The 20,546-nt window shown below is 35.2% G+C and overlaps 1 protein-coding gene across 2 annotated transcripts; it reads right to left on the reverse strand.

Annotated features, from left to right (window-relative positions):
- Window positions 1-7,706: 7,706 nt before the first annotated feature.
- On the reverse strand, window positions 7,707-18,563 carry LOC130979984 (receptor-like protein 4). Of its 2 annotated transcripts, none has more exons than XM_057903566.1 (9): window positions 18,141-18,549; window positions 16,946-18,031; window positions 16,328-16,478; window positions 15,515-15,586; window positions 14,650-14,718; window positions 13,686-13,754; window positions 11,999-12,076; window positions 11,155-11,360; window positions 7,707-8,456 (listed from the first exon to the last, which is right to left on the reverse strand). In XM_057903566.1, the coding sequence occupies exons 1-9, from the start codon at window positions 18,259-18,261 to the stop codon at window positions 8,347-8,349; spliced, it is 1,962 nt and encodes a 653-aa protein (XP_057759549.1). In that variant the 5' UTR covers window positions 18,262-18,549; the 3' UTR covers window positions 7,707-8,346. The 2 variants fall into 2 exon arrangements, 1 of the variants encoding a protein (XP_057759549.1); XR_009086836.1 differs by lacking the exons at window positions 7,707-8,456; window positions 11,155-11,360 and adding exons at window positions 13,846-13,882; window positions 14,013-14,188 and having other exon boundaries at window positions 12,002-12,076; window positions 18,141-18,563.
- Window positions 18,564-20,546: the final 1,983 nt, after the last annotated feature.

The raw sequence follows: 20,546 nt of genomic DNA on the forward strand, positions 1-20,546 counted from the left end.
GGATTTCCAAAAAAAGATCATCCAATTCAAACCGCACCGCACATAAATTAAACGTTCGGATCGGATGACTTTTTCTCTTAAAACCGATCCAAAACGCACCGCGAACATCCCTAGCAGCGGTACTTCTCACATTATTTATATTTAGCAACCATTTCACAATTTTAGTCAAAGTATATATTATTATTAGAGTAATGCTAGAGAATTAATTTTTTAGTCAGCATCTCTTAATTTTTTCAAAATTAATTAATTTATTTTAATTTTTTTTAAATATTTTTAAAATTTTTAATAAATTATAAAGACAAAAAATATATTTTACAGTTATTATTAAATAGTCAGTCAGCTATTTTAGTGGTGCGATCCCCCTTTTACGGTTTGCTCCATATACCACCCCACCAACAGATTCATTATACAAATTAAATTTACATATATACACTACTTGTAAGGTTTGAATAAGACTTTCTCGTCAAAGCAAAGCATGCAGTGAAGTATACTAAATTATTAACATGTAAGACGTAATTATATAAAAAGGCAGGCTCTTGTTAGATTGTAAAAGTCAATGCCACAGATGCTTTTGAGGTTTCTTCGTTTTTCAATTTTTCATGTTTACTTAGTCAAAGTCAAAGCTTTATGAGTCTGAAATAGTGTTTTTCTTGGAAATGTGATAGCATTCCATACATAGATGATTTAGGCCTGAGGCATATTCAAATGGAATAATATTGTTGCCAATTATATACGCACAAGGAAATGTGTTATCAAACAATGTTAAAAAAAATGTATCAAATAATATTTCATAAAAAAATTAGAGTTGCACATGAATCGGATAAGATCCACAGATTTACAGTATTTTATCTGTATCCAATTCAAAATTGTAAATAAGATCTTATCCGGATAATAAATGGATCAACACGCGGATTTGAGATAGATACCCGCAATTCCGATCCACATATCGACAATGTAACACCCTAATATTCAAATCTTTATGCTCGAGTCATAAATCAATGATATTTTGGTGGTACGACTCTCAGGTAGATTTTTAATATATAGCTATAAGTAAAATTGAAGGGAGTATTAATCGAGAAGTCTGAAATTGAGTAAAATAAAATCGCGAAGTCGTATTACTCACGTTTCAACAACTTAAAGATAAAGCGTGAAGTCGAAAGCGATATACAGATAAAGGCATAAAGGAGAGTAAGAGAAGGACAATATATAGATATATAACATAAGTAAATAGCCACTAGTCGCGACCCGCAAAGTTTAGGCTGGCTAGGGTACAATATGAAAGTAGTTGACAACAGTACATCCTAATCTCTCCCAAATAAAACATGAAAGCCTCTATAGGCAAGTTCAAAAGAGTTCCATACATAATATAAACTTTTCAAAATAATGGTGGAGATATTTTAAACAAAATATAAAGTAGATGATATAAAGATCTTCGCCATCTTTCAGATGAACCACAACTCACTTCTGAGCACCTGGACCTATATCTGAAAAACAAGAGATATATACGGAATGAGAACCCCCGACCTATGGGTTCCCAGTACGGTAAAAATGTCAAATAAATACAATGCATTGTAATAAAAACTCACTAAGCATCCTAAACTTTCTTTCACCCAGTATTCATTCTATATTCTCGCTAACCCATAAATAGGCAACTGTCATAAAAAAGTGCTAAATCTGATTCATATTCCTCATGCTTCCCAACTTTCTAACTCCCCGACAATTAACAGTCAGAATTATAAACGAAACCATTCCTAGCTATACTGTCTCATCAATTCTATATCGTTACCTCATATCCTCACCTAGAGCAAGTGAAATAACTTCACTGCGTCTACCCAGGGAGCTCAAATTATCTCATTCTCTACCTGGAGCAAGTGAAATCACTTCACTGTGTCTACCCAGGGAGTTCAATTACCTCATTCAATAATCATCATCATTATTCAATTATATCATCAACTCATCTCATTAAGAACAACCCTCAGCGTCAACCGACACTAGCATGAGGGACCTCTCAGTTGTACAAACACAAGCAATACAGGATGTAACACCCCAATTACCCTAAGCCTTACCTCTAGTCGTAAAGCAATAGTTAATCAGAGGTTACGACAGTCCTAAGGCTTATATATGTTTATATATAGAAATAAATTGTATATTCTAGAAGCCTGATGAAGAGTATATCTCAAATACAGGATTTGAAAAAGCGCAAAACGTACTAGCGAAGCTACTAACTTAAAGCACAAGAAATAAATGCAGTATAGCAAATATCATAGCATAATATTGTAAGAATCTAGCCACAACTCGTGGAGTTTAAGCCGGCTAGCCATATATACAAACAACTAGAAGACTGTAGTTCAAAAGGGCTTATACAAGTTTTGTCCCTCTCAAATAAAAGCCTCTAGACAAAACAAAATACAAAATAAGAGAGTACAAGTCAAAAATAACCAAGATGACAATAATATAGAATAAGATCCTCCGCTCTACTACCATAACCCAACTCATATATAAGTTCTAAAGAAGGAAGTTAATACACTATAAGAGAGTGTTTATTTGTTTCATGTTAGTGTTCACTATTGGTTTGTTAAGACACAAATATTTGATGTATACTTTTCCATATGATTATGAGAAAAGCTCAGTATACAAGCGATTAGGGCTTGTAATTATTACAAGTTCATTAATGCCTAATCCACCAAAACGTGCTGCAACTCCTACGTCACTTACACGCGCTATATTCATGCGTTTCACTTTTTTTTGTGCCTCTTTTTCTTCTTCTTCTTTCTCCGTGCTTCCTCTTCCTCTTCCTCTTCCTCTTCTTCTTTCTCTGTGTCTTTTTTTCTTCTCTTCCTCCCTGTTTTTTTATTGAAATTTCTTCTCCTCTTTTCGTTTTCTCTTTCTCCTTCATAAAATCACCAGAAAAAATGAAGAAACATTATTCAAGGTACGTTTCTTGCCTTCTCTTTCTCCTTCTTCTTCTTCTTCTTGCTACACGTTCTTCTTTCTCTTCCTGTTCTTCTTCTTCATTTACATGCTTTTCTCTTTGTTTTCTTTCTTCGTTATTCTCGGTTTCCATTGTTTTTTGACATCAAGTTCTGAAATCATTTTTGAAGAAGAAGAAGCAGCAGCAGAAGATGAGGAGGAAAAAGAGAGAGAGTTCTGAATTATGCATAAGGTGTACTTCAATGAATTTTGGGTGCATTTCTTAAATCCTTTGGGTGTATTTCTATAATTCTTTGGGTGTATTTCTGTAAATCTTTTGGGTGTATTTCTATAATCCTTTGGGTGTATTTCTGTAATCGTTTGGTTTATTTCTATAACTGTTTGGGTGTATTTCTATAATTCTTTGGGTGTATTGATTTCAAGAAGAAATATACTGTCTCTCCCTATATTGGGTGTATTTCTTAAATCCCTTGGGTGTATTTCTTTTGGGTGTATTTCTGTAATCGTTTGGTTTATTTCTGTAACTGTTTGAGTGTATTTCTGTAATCCTTTGGATGTATTTCTATAATCGTTTGGGTGTATTTTTGTAATCGTTCGGGTGTATTTCTGAAGTTCCATCATCTTCAAAACAATTTCAAAGCTTGATTTCAGAAACCATGAAAATAAAAAAAAAACAGAAGGAGATCGAAGGCAAAGAGAGAACGCTTTTCCATACAAATCATACAAGTCATTTATATTCACGCTTCTTCTTCTTCTTCTTCTTCTTCTTCTTCTTCTTCTTCTTCTTCTTCTTCTTCTTCTTCTTCTGTAACGCGCGTATTAGACCCATCTTCTTCTGCTTCTTCTTCTGTAACGCACGTGTTAGGCCCAACTTGTAAGACTTGTAAACAAAAATGACTTGTTAAAATCCGCAACAGAGGTGTAAATTTAATTTTTTATCGGGTGTATTTATAGTCTGTGTTTGGGTGTATTATGCAAATCTCTATCCACACCGTCATATATGGGTTCCAATCTATCTGGATCACCACTTCATATTATAGTACCTGTAAATCAGACATTTTGAATACACCAGAGAGAGTTTAATTATGGAAAAAAAATTTACTTATAATTGGATCAAATATATTTACACCATGTGTTCAATTTCTTACAAGAGTATATAACAGTTACATTAATCAGTGACAATATCATTAGAATCTATCTGACAAAATGGACTCAATAACAATGAGGATGGCTTGGACAGTCTTATTGCATCACTTCTCCTCGCTCATATTTCTGAATTTCTCACTCAACAGATGGGTTGCACACTTTAGGTCCTTGATTTGCTGTAAACAAAGCAAAATTAGAGTTAGATATATTTCTATTATGAAAAACTGATTTGATCAAAGACATATATTTGTTCTTACATTTTTTTCAGCTTGGTTTTTGCCTTCCATTTTTACTGCAATGAAAAATACACCCATAGATATCAGTCAGATACACCCATAGATCAACCAATACACGCAAACTGATTTTATAAGTATTTAATGAGATCAGTTCAAAATGATGTTCAATTGACTCAAACAACGATAAATATACAAGCTCTAGCAATATTACAATGTCAAGCAATATACACCCAAGGACAAGCAATATTAGAACAGTTGCAACAGTTGATTATATTACATGATATGGGTTCAGGAATATACACCCAACAAATTATGCCGTATACACCCAACAATCAACCATATACACCCAACACATTACGCCATATACACCCAACAATCAACCATATACACCCATACAAATTACTCCATATACACCCAATAAATTAAGCAATATACAGCGAAAAATCAGTTACGAGAAGAACTAAAACAAGAAGAACAGTAAAACCTAGAACCACTTTGAAGAATAGTAAAACCTAGAGGAACTTACAAGAAGAGTAAAACCTAGAATAAGAAGAATAAAAACAGTGATATGAGATTTAGAACAAGAAGATCAATAAAACCTAGAAGAACATAGAAGAACAGTAAAACATAGTTCTTCGATTTCGAAATCAGAAACAGAAATGTGGAAAATATACAAGATGAGTAAAACAATAACGTACCTTGAATAATATTTTGTTGATGGTTTCTGCTATTATTCGCGACGAGTTCAAATGTCTCTTCAGTTTGGAATGTTGCTCGAAACTTTGTGGTTTGTGTTTTCTTTAAAGGAGAAGAGGAAGAGTTAGCCATGACGAGCGATTATTCCGAAGAGTAACCGTTTGAATGACGCGCGTGGGTTGACGCTCCATTCAAAGGGAGTTAATGTGCGTAGACAAGTTATTGAGTTGGGCTAACTTGTAAGGCTTGTAAGCCTTTTTTGCTTGTATGTGTAGCAGACCCCTATGATTATACATATTTACATCTTTAAGACATGTATTTTGTGTTTGTTCAATTTGTTTGACACACTTGTGATAGACGAAATAGATTTTTAGGACAATTATGATATTAATATCTTTTCAAAATTTTTAAATCTACTCTCCTTTCCTCCTCTTCTTGATACTCTCTCACCTCCCTCCATCCCTCTTTTTCCCTTTGAACTAGCTCCATTCCACCCTCCCTCGCTTCACATTCAAATTTGCTTTCTACTATCGCCGTCATTATTTTTGCCTTCCATCTTTACTTGAATTCTTTCCTCTCGAGTTTGCAGATATCTTTTCTCCACCTCACCTCTACTGACACTTCTCCTTTTCCTCCAACTCTTCTCTCCTTCCCTCGTCCTTTGTCACTTCTCAACTTATTCTTTCTCTTTCTTCTTGAATTACTCCCTCTCCCTTACCCTTTATTTTTTCATCATTCATAAATCTACCGTTATCTTTCTTTTATTATTTCTCTCTTCATCTCCTTCCATCTCTTTTTGTCTTTGTTTGCATTTTTTTTTTTAAATTGGGGATTCTAGATGAAGGTAGATGATGTTCATGGAGGGTGACAAAAAATAATATTTTTGATGAAAGATAGGGAATGATGTTGATGCCTTGTTGGTGGTGACGGTGATAATGTTGTGGTTATTTAAGCTTTTAAAGCTAAAATTGATATTTAAAAATATTGTTATATGTAAGTATTCTATTGTGTCCTTTGTTATCAAACAAGATAAAATATCTTTTGTTATTTTGTGTGTCAAGCATATAGGTCTGGTACCATACTCAAAGCAAACATAGTCAAAGAGTCTTAGGTGTGAATGTATCGAACTCTTCCAATAGTTTTTTATTTTTTATTTTTTTTGTAATTGAAACTTTCATTCAATCTGGACAAAGGCCTAAGTACACAATGAAAGATCCTATCTGTGGTCATTCGCATACTTACATATTGGCATAGCCTCATTAAAACTTCGAAGAGAAAAAAAAAGTTAGTGAAAAAATTAAAGAAAAATAGTATCATACCAATTAGTGAAAAAAAACACCAAAGAAGAAAAATAGTATTATACCAACCTAATTAAGTGAAAACACAAGAGAAAAGCATAAATTTGGCCTTTGAAGTTTTACTTGATAATCAGTTTGATTCTCGAGATTTAAATATCTCAATTTTATAATCATGAATAGTGTCACGTTTTAATTTTTATTATGGAGAGGGTAATGATGTAGAACAGCAATATGAAAAAGTAGCGTATTTTACAGGCGTATAGTGTTAGACAGCTACAAATCAGACGGTACGAGTGCTTTTAGAAAAATCGGACAATCTGATTTTCATTTTATTAAAAAAAAAAACTCTTTTGTACAACATGGACAGTCCGATTTGCTTCTTCTAAAATTCATAATTTTTCCCGTGCAAATCGGACCATTTGATTTGACCATGATATTTTTTTTTCAAAATAACTCGCATGGTCCATTTTGTTAAAGCACAAGTTAAAAAAGGCTGCCCCCACATCTTGGTCTAGCACCAGTGTACCCTCGTAACATAGCACATCACATGCATGCCTCCAATAACCAAAAAAATAAGCCGAATCGTGTTAGTTATTTTGCCACCAATCTAGCTAATAAAATACTTATGTGTATAAATAATCGGTCACAAATAAATGGCTAGTTAACACTTAACATTGTACTGTGACTCAAAAACCTTAAACAAATTACAAGAAAATAATTGAACCATAGCCATCACACCAATCCTCTCCACATGTGGAACATACTTCTCTCTAAGGCTTTGTTTGGATGGATGGAAGTGAAAAAGATGAAAGGAAGAGAAAAAAAAGTGGAGTGGAAGTTTACTTTTCCTTTAATTGCTTGGATGAAGAGGAGTATATTCAATCCACTGAATATAAAATCAACCACTAGACCAGTCTGGTTAGGGATAAAGCTAGAGCATTTCTTAAAAAATGGCCAATATGAAAAATATAACTCTAGAAAAATGGAAAAAAAAATTAAAATTAGGATAGCTAATATAAAAAGTAAAGGCTTTTATACATTAAATTTTTTAATTTTGGAGAGAGGGACACCCCCAGTATATACTAACCTCTAACCCGAGTCTACTTCACAATAAAAATAGTTTGACAAAAAATTGATCAAAAATTTAAAAAAAAGTCTATCAAAATTAGTTAACCAATCAAACTTGTATAATTTTTTAATAACAAACCGATTTAAAATAATAAATAAAAAAATCAATTTTTTTAAATTATACATTTTATATATAAATATATTATTTTATTATACCTAAATTGAATTTCAATTAAACTTTTGAACTTCTTATTGAATTTTTATAACCTTGCCGATAAGACATTACATGTGAGTATATATCTTAACATAATGCTGCCTCACTAAAATCCCAAAAAACTCAAGAATTATACCTCGAATCTTCAGCAAATCAAACTCTAAGTTTTATCTCAAATAAATGTATTGGGATTTCTCCGTCAGCTTTATTTACTATAACAGAAGCTTAAAATACATCGTACAACAAAATCCAGTCACTGCTACTTTAGCTACACAATTACATCACAAATTCACAATTAATAAAAAAGAAAAATCTAGTAGCTACACAGATCAAATGAGTATAAAAAAAAGAATGGACTCTAACTTGGTCAAATTTCATCCATAGATGCTTAAACTTTTCGTTTGTTCCCATTACACTTTCAGCAGAAGCAGTAGACGGGTATTGACATAAAAGGCAATATAATATTGTATATAATATGCCTTCATGTGATTGGTCAAAAAAATGTGACACAAAGCAACACATATATAACAAGTGGATTCTAGAATCCTTGATGAGACAGTGAAACGGGAAAGGCAAATCCCAGAAAGCCATTTTTTTTGTTTATTTTTTGGTTATTCGGAAGCCGCATGTTTAGTCACATCGTGGCCAACGATTGATGGAGTAAGGCTTTCAATCTCCCATAGGCTGTGTTGGTGTGTATATTTAGCCGAAAAGTATGAAAATCAATCCTTCCTTGGGCAATTTCATTTGGAAAGGGTTATTGTTGAGTGTAGGGTGAGGCTACCAATCCCTTGGCATGTTGACTCTCCATCTCAAGAAGCATCAATGACTTTTGCCTCTGATATCTGTTTCTCTTGGCGGCTAATGCTGCAAAAGAAACAACATAATAGTCAACAGTTAGCATAGGATTGATTAAAGAAATAATAGATATCACTAATGCTATTTCTGCGACTCACTTTGACAACAATCCAAACAACTTGTCACAAATCCCGTGTGATGTGATTTTGCAGGGGCTTATTTTATTTTATCTTATTTTATTATTTATTTTTTTGTCTGTAATCACATTCCACAGGGGTGGTTGATAAGTTGATTGGCTGGAGAGTCATCAAAATAGTAAAACTGAATAGATATACCAAGCTCTGTTAACACTTAACATTTTCATTTGAAGACAATACAATTCGGTAAAAGTGTACTTTAGATGGCTTCTACTTTGAAGATAGTTGACAATGCACAATGTTAAAAATTCAGGTCATGCATGTCAAATATCAAAGCATGAGGTAGTAACAGTTCAGTAAAAGATTGTAGAAAATATGTGCAAGAAACTAAGAGATCAGGGAACAAGAATCCCAGCTAAGAAATCTAGCAACAGTTGTAAGTATTTCTGGTGGCTTTGATAGTGGATCTGGAATCACAAACCTATTATGCATCTTTTATCACAAACATTCTTTTCTAAGCACAGAGTTACACTCAAAGTAAGCCATACTCTTGAAGCAGGTGTTATATATATATATATATATATAGATAGAGAGAGAGAGAGAGAGAGAGAGAGAGAGAGAGAGAGAGAGAGAGAGAGACTTTTCTAGCTATTGAACTAACAAATAGGTAACATAATATTCGAATCGAGTCCTCTTCAATCTTCAATAAGAAAATAAATCTAAATTCTAGAAGAATCCTTTGTAACAACAAATAGGATAAAAGTGTTTCTAAATTTTTCTTTCAAGGGACTAATATGTGTAAATTCATGACTTATTCCAATTGTGCCGGCATATTAAAGCTTATTCTTGACCTATATTCTTGAAATGTTTATAGAAATATTATGCATTTTTAATGATTAATACAAAATATCTAAAATTCCTTATATAATTAAAAAGATATTAAAAATATTTTGAAAAAATAGTTTGTACTTTGATATCAATAAAATATCAAGATATTATCATTTATCTACAAAATTATCTATATCTTAGTGTGGAAAAGATGAAGATGCTTGGATGAATGAGCGGCCAAACACATATGGAAAGAATAATGAATGAGGATATAAGAAGAAAAAGTTGGAATAACACCTATTGTTGCATAAATGGTAGAATCCCGTGTTAGGTGTTTCAGACATGTGAAGAGTAAGATTGGTAGAGTATTCAATTAGGAGGGTGACTCAAATAGAAGATAGATAAGTTGCAAAAGATAGAAGAAGACCTAACTGAACCATGCACAAGATGGTCAAAGGAGATTTATATGTAAACAGTTTCACTTGAAACATGACATATGATAGGACACAATAGCATTATTTAATCCATGTAACAGATATCACCTATGGATAAGACTTTGCTTCTGTTGTTTGTTGTGGTTGAGAAGGAATGTCTGTCTTTAATCAGGTTTTTTACCCCTCTATTTGTTATGGGAGTCGTCCTTTTCATAACATTTTTGTAGTGATTACTACCCAATCTAATCATAACATATGCAAAAGGATTGACGGTGAATGATTCATTGGTTCTTTTTTGCACTAATGATGGTGTGCAATTACAGTGACCGTTAACCATAAGTTTGGAGATCTAAAGGCTGTTAATTAGTGGCACCTATTTCTAACATTTTGAACCCAGCTTTATGTGTGATTTATCATTACTCCACTTTTTTTTTTTTTTGTTACTTCTCTCTTTTCCACCATATTAACATCCTCTATTTCGCTAAATTATCACAAAAGTAGCAAGAAGCAAAGTTTCTTGGAAAGGAAGTAAAGTATCTCAATTGCATGAATGATTAATCTGATTACAAGGCAGAGACTAGTGATACTCTAACTATGTGAGCTCACTAACCATTCTCTTGCTCAACTAATTCAGTTATGGCTACACTACTCTTATCAATCTTTAAGTGCTCCTTCCAAGAATATTGCACCACCTGTTGGAGAACTAACCATAAGTGTAATACAGCGATTACATTGTCCAGCATTAAATGCCGAAGCCTTGGCAAGAGAACATTCTCGATTCAACCTCCTTTCCACCATATTAACGTCCTCAATTTCATAGGATGAAAGAAAAAAGGGGAGCAATAACAATAATTTTGAATAATATTTAGGATCAATGTACTAGATAGAAAACAAATACATAAAATTGAAACCAAAATGTGAGGAATAAGTGCCACCAGTTAAGAGCCATCAAATCTCTAAGCCTATGATCCAACTGTCATTCTGTGCAACATTAGTGCAAAACAATGAAGCACCATCGAATCTTTTTCTGGGATTTGAGAGCTCATTCCCCCATTTTATTTTTATTGGTTTCCTTTTCTTTACTGGTTCTCTTTAAGGACTGGACCGTATCCTCTAATCCTGTGTAAATATTCCCTCACTTTTTTATCTATTAGGTATGTCGGTTGCAGGGTAAGAGTGAGTATAAATTTTACCTGAGTTTTCATGTGTAAAAACACAAAAAAAAAACAAACGAAAAATGCACGCACACACACAAACAAGAACAAAACAAAACCAACGAAACAAGCTTGGCAGAGGAACAGATACCATAGTTAGCGTCCCCAAAAACATTAAAGCTAGATGGAAGAATCTCGTTAAAATTAGACTTACATGTTAATTCATGAGGCAGAGCAAAGTCATAATCATTTCTTCTCCTCCTGATCAAGACAAAGACCAGCAGCACCACCACACAGAAAACAAAAAAGCATGACAAGCCTATTGCAATTTTACCCTGAGTAGATAACCTTCCATTCTCCCAAAATATAGGACAGGATGGCAAGGTTGGAACACCGCACAAACCTTTGTTGCTGGAGAGACTGAGCCAAAAACAATTAAACAAAAAAAACGTGTGTAAACATTATTTCTAAATGGGTTTAAAGTTCAATTTCCCCCCACCCCTCCCCCAACCTCCAAAATAAATAATTGATTATTTCTGGCAGCTTCATGACTGTGAGCCACTGATCAATAAAGAGTATTACGATGATCAGGGTATCAAAGAAATCTCCATGTCTCAATGGATTGCAAAATACAAATTTTATCCGTATTCTTCATAGACGCACAATTCCAAGTACTCCCCCATTTAAAAAAGCTCTGTTCGTTTTCAACTTTTTCTGCAGTTTTTTTTTTTTTTTTTTTGTGAAGCTAGTCTTTTTTTTTTTCTTATTTTAAAACGAGGGTAAATTCAGTTTAAAAAGTGATCTTGCAACGCATCAAATTCACATCAGGCTAACACCAAAATGGCCATATAGCCAACATTGGGCAATGGCGGTGTCCATTTAGCTAAGTTTAGCATTCAATGCTGATGTCAGAGGATACTCAAGACTAGAAGGGATTATGTGGCTCTTCTTCCAGATTACAAAAACATACAGATATAGTAAAAGATAGAATTGTTTACATATGTTAAATAGCGTTATGCAGAACTTGATAGAAAGGCTATCAGATTAAAGTGACATACTCAATAGCTCCACCATGGACACCAATCGAATAAAGTTCCTCCGGCACTCGTCCTTCCAATAAGTTACCATTCAATAGCCTGTCATGATAGAATGGATTATGAAAAAAAAATGAATAATAAATAAATAAATAACTTAATTGAGCAAAAAAAAGGGTCTCCTGGATGAAAAGACAACCATTTAAGACTGTAATAGAGATTAAGTACTAATTGTCCATCCTCTCCTTAATGGGAATATATACATAGAATGGTCTTACCTTGTAACACCCAAAATCTGCTTAATTAAGGACTAAGCAAAGTTAAACACAGGATATTGCTTTTCATTCTCACCATACTCATACTAAGATTTAGTTTAAAGCACTGCTGACTAACCCTTTCTTTACAAATATGTGGCAGCTTTTCATAATATGATAAGGTAGCTCTAACTCTGCTGCAAAGGCAGTAGTCAGGCCAGAGTTTATACTGGAAAAGCAATATCCAGGTAGATCTTCAGATAAAAGGATATAAAGTATGCCAAAGAAAATTCTTGGAGAAATAATTATACATAACCTTATTTTAGATAGGTCTGTCAGACCTTTTCTTTTTGATACACTTCAATTGTACCACTAAGTCCATCTAGGAGACCCCTTTGGTAACATAACACTTGGTTGTAATTTTCAAAAGAGAGGCCAATCTATGAGTAAATTTTCTCAAAACCTGAGTTATTTATCATAGGATTCCCATATCAATTTAACCTTTTCTTTTCTCTCCGTGGCTTTTCCATGACCAACAATCCCAAACCTTACATCTATTATATGAGAATCAAAACTAAAATGGCAAGTCATTTTTCAATTAAGTACAGCAGTCTCTTCCTTTAAATATCGTTGTTGCTGTGTATTGTAAAATGTAAACATCAAAGAAAAGAAGTTGCATTGAAGATCTTTAAAATATAAATGAAAAAGAAAGAAAACATAATATTTAGTTTAGCCAAACATACTAAAATTTTTAAAAAGATTTTTTTATTAAAAGAATTTTTTTCTTGCAACTTAATGATATCTAAACACGCATTTAAGAAACTTTATTAGATAAAGTGCATCCTGGTGCCTAAGTATCACACATTAATGCAAGGTCTAGAGGAGAGCCGCATCCAAAAAGGTTGGAATGTAAACAGCATAACCTAATAATTGCATCAATGGCTAATTCTGCATCTTGTTCCTGTGACCTTGAGGTCACATGGAGACAACTCAACCATTGCTCCAAGGCTCCCCTTCAAGGAAATTTATTAAATAAATGAAATAAATAAGAAGGGTTCATTGAAACCATATTATATAAAACATGAACGTGATGCTAATCATGACACACAATAAAAGCACGGAGACAATTGGGTAGGCTCAACTGATGAAAATCAAAGCACTTATGTATCTTAGGTTTAATTCCCATTGTTATGAATTCCCACTTCGTTGACAATCTTTAAGTACCATCATACACCATTGGCAAGCCATCTGAGATGCTCTGGCATCACATTGTGTAGCCTACTCCCAGTGAACTTCTTTGATACCAAAACTAGACATGGTCAATACGCCGGTCGCTTCTCTTTACCCCCAAAAAATGAATTAAAAAAAAAAACTCATCCAAAGGAGAAGATTTCAGGGTTTGATATAATGATGATACTAAAAAAGTGAGCAACGTAAATAAAATAGCACATACTTACACAAGTTTCAAACTAGATGAAGCTATACTATCTGGTATGGAGCCCGTCAACTGATTGTTGGACAGATCCCTACAACATGCATCGCAGAGAACAAATAAAATACAAAATAAATCAGACAGCTGAAGGCTAATATCTACTCCAAATATTTTGGTTTAATTACCTTGGAGGCCAATTTCACTCAATTTTCAAACAGGTCCCTGTAGTTAAAAATTTATAATTAAGTGTCTGTATTGTACAAAAAACTTCATGAAGGTCCTACCATTATAAAAACATTAGTTAAAACAAGATGCTCCTTTTGGCGGACAAATACCCCTTGTACAAACCCACCTTCTCTTTTATCAATCCATCACTCTTCAACATGGCTTCAGTTCATTCCCCTAAGCCCGAACCAACCCAAGATAGCAGGTTCAGTGGCTAGTTTACAGCGGTTGTGGTCTGCGTAGTGGTAGTTAGGGAAGTTGCATTCACGAGAGAAAGAGAGAGAGGATGAAGAGGGTGATTGGCTGTCTGAAGTAAACCACATTAACTGTAGGGTAGGGGGTAAAATAATATATGCTAGTTTTAATGATAGATTTCTGTTTTATATAATTGAACAGTTTAGATCAGTAAAATGTCTAAAATGTGTGATGCACTTGACTTTATATGTGTATTACAGCATTACTAGTAACTTTTTTTGTAATGGTGGTTCAATGTAACGACTTGGTTGCAGAAAAAATGCTAAATGCAGAGACTTAAATACAAACTTCTAAACTATGGGACCTACTGAAAAATCAGGTGAAACTGTAAAGACCTTCAGAATATATATATATATATATGTACGTATATTATATCACCAATGGATGTCCTCAGAATTTGAATGTGCCAGAAAAATATAGGCTCTGATTACAATGAGCGATGAGAAGTGCACATGAATGAAGTAATCAAATAAAGTACTCTGCTCAGTAGAGTTCTGTAAATAACTTACAGGTGTATCAGCGACTTTTGACCTAGTCCATTAGGTATTTCACCCATCAAAGAATTAGAACTCAGGTTCCTGTAAAATTAAATAGAGATTGCCAGATAATTAGTACCAATAAAAACATGACTATATCTGTCTAGGACAACACCTGCTGGAAGTGTAAGCTTGATGAATGATGATATACTACATCTGTATAGGAGCATATGAATAAAAAATTACGGCCAATATATGTAGAAAGAACACTTAATTACAATTCATAATTCATGAAATGGGGTATGAGATTTGAGGTTCACACTAGCATATAGTTATGGAATTCTAATAATGATGTTAAGAACAAGAGAAAATAAGAAGAGCTTAAGCATAATGCAGTTAAATTGTTGCACTAGTCGGTGTTTGTTCAAAATGTAGTGTTACTCCGTCAACACCGTTTAGCAAATCAACATAAATACTGTAGCCACCAGATGGAATGGAACTAGGGTGATAGTACCAAAGCCATTCATTTTCAAAATAGCATTCATATTGCTATGATTGAACGGACAAGGAACAAATATAACAAAAACAAGATAATAGTTGTAAAGTGCAGACTTTTATATCTGCTATAACAAAACAACAGTCAGATTATTTCAAAGCAAGGGAGAAAATGTATAGACCTATGTCAATTAGCATATTTTTCTACTGGATCCCGGCTAGGACAAGAAAGCTGAGATCCCATATAATATCGCTGCAGATTCTCACTGGGATGGGATGGGAACCTCGCTAGGATCTCACGAGATTAACTACTATAATACAATGCTTGCTAACATCAACAAAGCTAAGCCACATTGTACAAAGATGTCTAAGCATATGTAAGCATTGGGCTGTTGATACTTACAGGCTTACCAAGTCTGACAAAAGACTAATCTGGTCACTTATGTCCCCTTTCAAGCCTTGACTGCCCAGATCTCTGAAATGACAAGTGAAACAAAGATAAGGTCAAAGTTTTAGGGTTTATTAATAAGGGGAAAGACTTTTTACTCGAATTTCAAATGTGAAATGTAGCTCGAATAATGATAAACCCATCCTTACCTGATTACCAAAATTTGAGTTTTTACTAATTGTGCGTAATTTTTATTGGGTAGCATTCTTGTTCATGCAGTTCGTACGAAATTTTCATCATCCCATGTAACATTTTTTGTAAAATTAAGAAATTACAGCAAGGAATAAAGACTATTCTCTGAACAATAACCGAAATCTATCCTCACCTCCACCATTTTACCCTTTCTTCTTTCCTGTTGGACCCATAATCCACCGCCAACCAACCTTTTATGTTTAATGGGAAGGAGTCTTGATAAGCCCAAAAGTTTGTTGGCAAGATAACGTTTATGTTAGGAAAATGCCTTTTTCTAGTTTTGTACAAAGAATGACTAAGACTTATGAAACCTCTGATAAAAAAATTAAAAATGATGGCTGCAAGACATGACGAATACATTCACACATACCATTAGCAGAATTAGCACATGGAGGCTACCTACCCTACCATTAGCTGTACACTTAAAGTGTGAAAATGAAATGTAGTGCAGATTATTATTAAGAAATCTTTCAAGATATCATGTATATGATGTACGAAGAAACATTAGCCAATTAAATTAGAAGCTGAATTACATTAGTTAAAATTTAAAAGAAGTGAAAAAGGAAGAATACTTACATTTGACTTATCACGAGACCAGTGTTATCCTTACTCATACGGCAGGTAACTCCCTCCCATGCATCCCAATTAGTAGGTGCACATGGATCACCATTCCAACCCATCCTCTCTGGAATCCGAAGTGAATCTTTCAATGCTTTCATGGCAACCGCTGCCAAACAAACAAATAAACAGAATATCATAAAATTGAAAGTGAAGGAGAAAAACAAAAATGAAAACCCCCAGCACATATCGTTGACCAAAATTCTTACGGTGTTGCTGTTCAATCAAAAAATATATTGACCTTGTTCTCCTTTCTAATTAGTAATTACCCAGTGATATAAAAAATTAAAAAAAATTAAAATAAAAAAAAAATCAAAATAATATGATGAATTACTAGAATAATTACCAAAAAAGAACATCAAAAGTAAAAAAAAAAACAACAGCCACCTATGTAATTGGTAACTATATTTGCACTAGATTCACGAAACATAATTAGTAGCTATATTTCAAGAAAATCCAGAATCATTCCTTTCTAGCAACAAAGTTTCCAAATTTGCACAACATTATCAACACAAAAGGAAAAAAAAACAAAGGACATTTCTAAATTTCAACAAGATCAACGAATCAAAACTCTACCTTGTTGAGGAACAGTGGAAGGATCGTTAGGGACAAGAGCGTAATTCTCAACCCCACAGATGAGAGGCGCTCCCTTCACACCCTTGAGCTTCACGCTCAGAGCACTGCTACTCAAATTCTTCACCGTGTGATGCCACGTGTACGCCGCAAAACCGCCAACGCTGCGGTATATGTCAATCCTAGTCAAATTCTCGTCGTTGACCCACACATCGAACACTCTCTCCCCCGCCTTCCGGACCTTCCCTTCAATCTCCGCGAAATGCAGCCACAGAAGGTAATCAAGCTTCGCATCCACGCTCAATTCGTACTCAATTACTCCCCCCTCTTCCTCCGCCGTTGTCACCGCAGTCTGGTACAGCTTCTCCGGGAAGTAATTTGGCTTCTGGTCGGTGCCTTTGATGCCGTACTTGGTGGAAACCGCCACAAATTTGTCGGAATTGGCGGTCCTGTAGTCAGAATCGGCCTGCCAGGACCGGCCAAATCGGTCGGAATCTGCACTGAAGCGCGGGCCCCACTGACCGGAGCCGCAAGAGAGGCGGCCATAGTTGACTAGAACAATGTCGGTGGTAGCGGTGGAAGCGGCGTCGTAGGAATTCGGATCGACGGAGAATACCTCGAGAGAGGAGATGACGGGGGGATCAGTGGCGAAGCTGTAGAAGCAGACGGGGACGGCGTCAGCGTCGGAGGGAGAAGAGGCGAGGAGGTCGGAGTAGGCGCCGCGGCGGGAGAGGGAGCTTGGCCAGGGGGAGCGCCAGGAGAAGACGATGGTGGAGCGGACGGAGACATCGAAGGAGGGAGGGTGGGCCTTGCCGTCGTAGTTGTCGTATACGACGAAGGTGCGCAGGAGGAAGCGGCGGTGAGCAGAGGAAGTAGAAGAGGGAGGAGGGAGTGGGAGGGTGTAGCAGTTCTTTTTGCCGGAGGAGGTTGGGAAGAAGCGGAGGGTCTTCTCGTGAGGGTGCTGGAAGAGGAGGGGCTCCGAGACGATGGAAGTGGCGCCACCGGAGAAGTAGCGGTCGGAGAGCCAAGTGGTGTTGAAAGGGTCGGTGGTGTTAGTGGGGCTGCCGCAGTCGATGTGGTAAGAGAAACCTGCAATTATTATATTATTATTCTTATCAGAGAATGAGTGAATCAGATTGGAATATTATTACTTATGAGAATGAGTGAGTTTGGGTGGAGGGAGATGCATGTTTCTTACCGTAAGGATAGGAAGAAGAGGGAGACGGAGAGGGAGAAGGGAGAGGGGTAGTGGTGGTGGTTGTGATAATGGTGGTTAGGAGGAGGAGGAGGAGGAGGAGAAGAGGGAGAGTGAGGGACATTGTATTTGTATTTCAGTATTTGTATGAATGAGTGTGGGCGTTTATTCTAGTGAGACAGTTAGAAGGGGGGCCAATTCCAAATGGGAAAGGTAAGGTAAGTGGGGAGAGGCAATAATGGAGTGGAGTGTAGATCCAAGAAGAAAGAGAACCAGGGTGTGTCTGTGTTGTGACTTGTGAGCTGTGACTTTCTGTCAGTGACTCGGTGGGTTGAGTGAGTTCAAAGAGAGAGAACTGACAGTGATAAGTGAGCCAAAATCCAAGGGAGCGGTAAGATTTTCCAGCAACAACCATGCATAGATATTGAAAAGGCTTATTACTTATTAGTTATTATTCATAACCGATAATAAGATAAAACGAGCAAACACCATATGGCATATGCAAATGTAGAAGAATATGGAAATGCTAGTGCGCAAATTACGGTTTTTTTTAAATAAATAACATAAATATTTTATTTATCACAATAAATAATTTGTAGCATTTTTATTAAAATACATCGAAAATTTTATTTCGTTTACAGTATAAACGAAACAATACTATACGAATCTCGTTTATACTCTAGACAAGATAAAACCACATAATATTGATGTGTATATTTCGTTTACCGTATAAACGAGATACGTTATGACAAATTTTCAATAGCTATAAAAGGATATACAACTCTTTGTATTTTTCGCAAACATTTTACTGCTTTTTCTCTATCTTTTTCTTCTAAAAATAAGTCAAAATGTCTAGTAGTAGTGGATATTTGATTATAAGTGTATATCCCAATTGCCATATGAGAAATAGTAATAATGAGATGATATTTGAGTGTGAGAATTCCATTCTGTTGCGTACCCAGCGAGTAAGTTCTTTGTCCGAGCTGAATAGTCTGATATTGAGTAGCGTCAGTGGTAGCAGAAGAAAAGAGATCGGAAGCGCGGGGTATAAGTTGCTAGCACCGATGGGAAACAAAGTTTTCGGTTTCGACAGTTTTTGCTCCATGGCGACGAGCATGTGTGCCTAATGTTTGACATCTATGGGAGAATCATTGCGGAACAAGTGATAGAGCTTTCTACGAATATTGGTGATGTCAGTGGTGGTGAATCTAGACAGTCGAACTTTGTGCAGGATGACTTACCTTTCGCACCACCATCGCTACACGTTGCTCGTCCAGTGGAAGAGATCGATGTTAACGGTGAGGACTCAAACGAGGAGTATTTGTGGATAGCAACGAGAGTGATTCTTCTAAAGATGATGACGATGAGGAGTTTGTACTGAAAACCCCGGTCGAGCCATCATGTTGGTATCTTCTGCCTCCCCCAAACCCAATTCCGGCATTGTCATCTGTACCCAGTCACTATCATGCATTGGATGTGGATGCAATGCAAGAGAAAAATCCATTTTCCAACACTGGTGAAGACGTTTACAACTTATACGGTAGTGTCAAGTTTCGGAATGGCCACAGATTCAAAAGCAGAGATGTAGTATTGCAGGCGCGTGAAGAATTACAATATTCACAAAAGTGTTGAGTACCGAGTTGCAGATTTGGATCGATTAAAGTACTATGTACATTGCCGACAATATGAAGCAAGATGCCCTTGGAGTTTCCGTGTTGCTCTTCGAAAGAATTTCGATATTGGTAAGTTCAAGTTTAATTGTGTTCTATATTCTCAGTTATCATTGTTATGCTTGTTTTACATGTGAACCACGGTTGTTCTATTTCATTAGGGAGGTGTGTAGGATGGGAGGGGTGCATACGTGTTTAGCACCTACCATGTCTCAGGATCATCGATAGTTGGACAACAGTCTCATCTAAGGGTGTTCATGGGTATCAGGCACCCGATTACCCATCCGAACCCGAACCGAACCAATTAAATTGGTTCTGAAACCAATAGATAGTCGGGTACAACCCAAATCAAATTGATGACACTCTCTGTTAATTGGTTCGGAGAATGGTTATAGGGGTGCGGAACTCGAAACAACCCGTAGACCCAAACTCTTTATTAATTAAATTAAAAATATATAAATTTAAAATATATATAACTTTTACTGATTATTTATGACAATGACTTAAGTATTTAGCTATAATTATGGATTATTATGGATATTTTATTATTTTTAGCATATTATTGACTTGTTTACTGATTTTACATGTTTATTAATTATTATATTTGCAGGATTTTTAAAATAAAATTTTTATTTTTTATTTTTTATGAATTTCTATTTTATCGGGTACCAAATTACCCAAACCAAACTAATCCGTTCTTAATCGGTTTGGTTTGGTTCGAGTATACACAAAAAACGTA

The sequence above is a fragment of the Arachis stenosperma genome, chromosome 5 (assembly GCF_014773155.1).
Source record: "Arachis stenosperma cultivar V10309 chromosome 5, arast.V10309.gnm1.PFL2, whole genome shotgun sequence".
NCBI classification, from domain to species: domain Eukaryota; kingdom Viridiplantae; phylum Streptophyta; class Magnoliopsida; order Fabales; family Fabaceae; genus Arachis; species Arachis stenosperma.